This window comes from Amblyomma mixtum, chromosome 5 (genome assembly GCF_055824585.1).
Source record: "Amblyomma mixtum isolate Tamu chromosome 5, ASM5582458v1, whole genome shotgun sequence".
In the NCBI taxonomy this organism is placed as follows: Eukaryota; Metazoa; Arthropoda; class Arachnida; order Ixodida; family Ixodidae; genus Amblyomma; species Amblyomma mixtum.
This window is the reverse complement of record NC_143016.1, coordinates 104,666,285-104,671,916: the sequence shown is the minus strand read 5'-3', so window position 1 is coordinate 104,671,916 and position 5,632 is coordinate 104,666,285. Positions and strand designations below refer to the sequence as shown.

Below are 5,632 nucleotides of genomic sequence, written 5' to 3'. Positions count from 1 at the left end.
CATCCGCGGCACATTAACCGCCAGTTATGTTTTCTTCGGTATCTACAGTGGCAAGTAAGTCCGTTGGCATGCGTCAGTTGCAAACAATGTAACGTACCGATAAACAAAACAATGGCTATAGCTAATTAAGAAATCACGTGGTACTTCGAATTTCGTTGCAACGAGGTTCAGCTACAAATATATGTGACTCGATGATCAATTTCATGGTTCTAGCTACCATTTATAAGTTGTTCATGTAATTACCAAAAGAAGCGAGCATTTGATCGCTTACGACAAAAACATGTGAGAATAGTTAAGTATTTTTGCTGAAAAATACAAACAGGTTTAAAAGCCGAATTCTCAAATGTTTTCCTCAATATCCCGTTCTCTTCTCTAATTTGATCTCAAAAAAGAGAACCCGGTTTAGGTCCCGAATACCAAACCTAAAAACCAATAATCCGAAATCGAAGGATCCTAAGTACATTTTTTTAAAAGCGGAGTGAGCGGCTTTGATTTAAAATTAGATCTTGAGATTAAGTAATGTAGTCGAAAAGACAAAATAACTTTATAAGACTAACTTTATCCTTTTCGGCAGAAACTGGTGACTAAACTGTGGAGAAATAACATACAAACACATATATAAGTTATAACTGAAGCGGGGGTTCAACGCGCAAACTCTTCAGTTATGTACACTTCTTACCTTATGAGCGCCCAGGGCCAAAAGTTTATGAAGCATTTGACTATCTGAAAAGTACGACTTCCGTGTAGGCTTGACCAGAGGCGGCGCGGGCCGAATGTTTGCCCAGTGAACTTGGCAGCGCAGCAAGATGCTGGGATTCCAGTTAAGAGACGGTGTGTTTCTGAAAAATTATTTGCTTTCAGTCTGGTTTTTGCTTCTTTGTTCAACTGTGCACCAAGGAAGATTTCTAACTTTTGAGTTAACATGTGCAAATGAAAGACAGCATTTTACAAAACACTGTCTGACTTTCAAAACCCCGTAACTTTCCTAATGTTACATGCAGTTGCTCTTTTGCTTCTAGTACACTGAATCTAAACGTCTCAATCTCGTCATCTTCTAAGTAATGTACATCATATATTGTTTCTAAAGTTTGGATGCAAACCTTCTTGCGATTCAGAGTGTTTCGCCTAAGGCAAAGTTCACACTTTTCAGAAAATATTATACGTCGAAACGACGTGCACCGTTGTTTGCTGTTCATTATGTTTTATTCTATTGGTCACGTAGCGTGGTTTTAGCGCTCTTGCTTCTGGTGTTGACCCGGCTTTAAAGCTATGCATTGAACCCAGAGAGAACATTCTCGGCGCGAACCTTGGGTGCGCTACAACGCGCCATTGATTCTGAGCACGAAAGCCCAAGGCGTGGGCAAGAGATCCGGGGTCAGCGGTGGGAGTAAAATCATAGTTGCACCCCTATTACCACCGCGGAGAAGAACCACGGTTTTCAATGAAGTCGGGTCGGAACTATCCAAGCCGAGTATTGTGACCGTAGCATCGTCGCTCAGTGAAAGCGACCCAAGGGTGAGCAGGTTGTTTTCAGGCCATTTCAGGACTATCGCGTAGACCATCTCGTTCTTGGACGTGTACCACACTCCGGGAGTGATCCTGTCACTCTGGTGCTTCCACGGCCGGGATCCGTAGATAGCTTCTCCATTCACACCGAGCCAGGTTCCGAGCTGCGTGAGGCGCTCTTCGAACACGGGCGGTATCACCCCATCGCGAGTTGGTCCCACGTTGAGGAGCAAGTTTCCGTTCTGGCTTACGGTAGAGGCGAGTTCGGCGATCAGTTCCTCTATGGTGCGGTAGTCGCTGAGATGGGCGTTTCTGCGGTAGCTCCACGATTGCTTGTCGATACTCATGGTACGCTCCCACTTGTGCATGAAGCGGTTGCCTGTTGTTGGGGAGCAGGTATAGTAGCCTCCGTGTTTGCAACCGGTTCCAATTCCCCAAACATCGTTTACCACGACCGTGTCGCGGACGGGACTGTCGTTGTAGAGCCAGGCGAGGAACTGTGTGCTATTCCAATAGGTGTCCGGGGCCTCTAAGTAGCCGGATGACCAGATGACGTCGGGATGGTATCTGCGTTTGGCGCAAGATTACTGTCAGAACAGGCTTACGTATGGGCTGCACATTGCCAATTTCTTTTAATACGTTCGCACTGAACATGTTTGCGGAATTTGAAACTGTGCAGAAATGTGACATTCTAAAAAAGCACTGTGGGCAGTTGGTATCTTAAAAAAAAAGTAACTGCGAGATTGCTTGATGCTCCCGTGTCATATTGAAGAAAGTAAGCTGTGACCATTCGCCCCGCATTAATCAAGCGGTAGTTTCTCTAAGGGAGACTGTAGGACATTATAAAAGCAAGAACTGCACAAAGAAGAACACGGGAGGAGCGCTTCTTTCCCTGTTTGTCTTCTTTCTTGTCCCGTCCGTTTCGAAATAGAAAATTGGTCTTTGAAGAAAGGAAATTGAGCAGTATCTTTCTCACATCTCGATGGACATCTGAATCGCGCTGTAAGAGAAGGGACAAAGGAGGCAGTGAAGGAAGAGAGGAACAAAGAGATGCCGTAGTGGAGGTTTCAGGAATAATTTCGACCACTTGGGGATCTTTGATGTGCACTGACATTACACAGCACACGGGCGCCTTTTGCGCTTAGCCTCCATCGAAACACGACCGCCGCGGCCGGGTTCGAACCCAGGAACTCGGGCTCAGTACACGAGCTCCCTAACTATTGACCTACCGCGGTGGGTGCCGTCATTTACTTTATTCTTCTTTTTCGCGCAGTTCTTGTTTTTTTATAAGTCACACCAACCACACACACTCTTCTAGATTTCATTTCTTCAACATGGGGCTCTCTTCTGTGTACCCTTTCCTTCGTGGAACAAAAAAAAATTGCGTTCGTCCCGTGTCCTTCTTCTCTCTTCTCGCCTCCTTTTCGCGCAGTTCTTGTTCTTTATAATGCCGCACGAACTAGCCCTTCATCGCATTCTTCGAGAATGTACACTTCGCTTTAATTTCATACCCAGTAAGCTCGCACATGGCCACTCGTTTCGACTGATTACCTATGTAACGTAATGACCGTTTGACCTATGTATATAGGACGATGTTTGAATGAGCGCTCGAGGAAATATGACTGCTTCATCGAGAACAGAACGGGTTCAAATCAACCGCTACACTGCAAGGGTTGCTTGAAGTTTTCGGGAATGGCTTTCGTGAGGAAACTTGCACGACGTCATCAAGCCCTCTACCTTCCAATCATCATCTACTGCAACATGTTTCTTTCGCCCATTAGACCACGTACAGTCTTTACCAAAAGTAACCAGGCTGTATGGTTTGCTTCTCATTCATACAGTAGAGCCCTTACGGCTTCCGTTAATATCGAATAGTTATTTGAAGGGGAATGCAGGGGTTCTCCTTACCATACAGAGATTCAGTGTTTGAGGGCTTGCATAATAGTTTTAATATACTAGTGAGTAGCAAACCGTGCAGCTTGGTTACTTTTGTGAAAAACTGTACGTATTAGTGTTAAGTTTTAAGAATTATTCGCTTGCTTTTATCATTTTTAGTCTTTTTTCCTGTTCCTTTGATCGCATTTATGTCCCCATACATCTTTCTGATTTTATCTGCACCTGATGGGCGTTGTGACTGCCTGGCTAAATAATCTGTCTCCTTCAGTAGAAGAACCAGTTGTCAAAAGCGCTTTGTCCAGTCTTTATCTGCTGTAAACGTTTTTATGTTGCGCTAATTTTTACCCAAGAGAATGAAGCACCAGCTATCCCCGCAAAAAGATTACGAGAGCGCACTAGGGCCAGTGAAGATAGGTATTTAGCAAATTCGTCAGTTTGGTAGTATCATAACACCGGTGCTTTTCACTCACCTGCTTTTTACTACGCACAAACATTCCCGCAATTTCCTATCTGTTTACCTCTTCAGCTTATTTCTTCGTTTATTTATAGCAACGAGATCGCTGCCTATCCTCCTTGCAAAGGATCAGATCACATTAGTTCACGTTTACTAGATACGCGCGCTGTTGGGAGAATATTAAGCTGAAGACTGCGGCTATTATCCACCGCAACAGGTTCCCATCCAAGTATTCCAGACTTCCACTAGCAATGTTTTACTATTAAACAGCGCACTGAAATGTCACATTTGTAAATATAAAGCGTGAGTCCAGGCACACGCCGGCGGAAGTAGAGCTTTGCAGAAACCATAAAACTGCCTGCAACCAGTACTGCTTTTCACTTATATGGAACGATTGGCCACACTGAACAATTTGAACCAGCTTGTAAAATTTTTTTTTTAATATTCCAATAAATCGTATCAATATTCACTTATTGCCATACCCGTCACACAAGGCAAGTAATGTAAACTAGCTCTCACTTATAGGCATAAAAAATTATGACCGATAACACCAATTTAATTTTTCTATCTGGCCTTAACAGTATTCTCGCCTTGCATCCCGGACGAAAAAAGCAATAGAAAACAAGCTAAAAAAAGCAAAAAATATGTGTACTTACTGCGTAACTAATTCGAAGAGCTCGGGCATTGTCTTCCGTGCGACGAAATTGTTCGTCTTGAAATCCGATGCCTTGTCAGCGAGGTACAGCGGATTGAACCACTCGAACTGCGCGTAGTACAAGCCGAAACGGATGCCATCCTTTTTCCTCACGGCTTGCGCGAGATCTCCGACCAGGTCGCGCCGTGGCCCGACGTCCTTGGCGTTCCAGTTCCAGGACACTTTGGACGGCCAGAGCGCGAAGCCTTCGTGGTGCTTGCTAGTGAGGACCACGTAGCGTGCGCCTGCCCTCTCGAAGAGCTCCGCCCAGCGGTCCGGGTCGAAAAACTGAGCCTTGAATTTGGCCGCAAATTCGGGGTACGTGAAATCAGTGCCGTAGTTTCGTTCTACGAATTTTTGATAGGACGGAGAATTCTTCCCTTGCCAGTCCCACCAGAACCACTCGTTGCCGAAACTGGGCACCGAGTAGACGCCCCAGTGGACGTAGATGCCGATCTTGGCATCTTGGTACCATTCCGGAATCGGTCTGGCATCCAGCGACTCCCAGTTGGGCTCGTATCGAGTGAAGGACGGGGTGACCAGTGCGAGGAGCGAGGCGCACGCTAACGGAAGGAAACGCATGGTACGGTAGCAGAGGTGGAACTCAGACAACTGATTTACAAGGAGTCGTCCACTGTACTCCCTTCAGAACCATGACGTGTCATCGCTTGGGAAGTCTGACACCCGCGCAGCCGCGCGGCCGCAGACGCAAGCGATACGAGGAAGTCACCGCAGGAACATTGCCCCACCGAGGCTGTTGCGTTGCCTGCGGCTAAGGCCATTAAGATAGCACAGCACGAGAAGAAACAGCGCAACCGTTTGCAACTGGGCCTTGAAAGTGATACTACGTACCGTCCTCTGTCTCCGCAGATAACTGCTCTTAGAGATATCAGAAGCATTTTTTCACACCTAGGTTCCTTGTCCGCCGAGATTTCTCCCTTTTTCGCATATAAGCCATGTTACATCATTGGCATCGCGCGGAACTTAAGTCAGGGTTTAAGATCATCAACCAGGTTATGTCAGCATCGACCACATTTTATATCGCACACGAGAATCCGCAGGCCCACATACTGGTTTCTGAG

The 5,632-nt window shown here is 45.9% G+C and overlaps 1 protein-coding gene across 1 annotated transcript; it reads right to left on the bottom strand.

Moving 5' to 3' along the window:
* Positions 1 to 443: 443 nt before the first annotated feature.
* Positions 444 to 5,281, bottom strand: LOC149343249 (tissue alpha-L-fucosidase-like). The gene is made up of 2 exons (XM_089545789.1): positions 4,513 to 5,281; positions 444 to 2,073 (listed from the first exon to the last, which is right to left on the bottom strand). The coding sequence occupies exons 1-2, from the start codon at positions 5,130 to 5,132 to the stop codon at positions 1,317 to 1,319; spliced, it is 1,377 nt and encodes a 458-aa protein (XP_089401915.1). The 5' UTR covers positions 5,133 to 5,281; the 3' UTR covers positions 444 to 1,316.
* Positions 5,282 to 5,632: the final 351 nt, after the last annotated feature.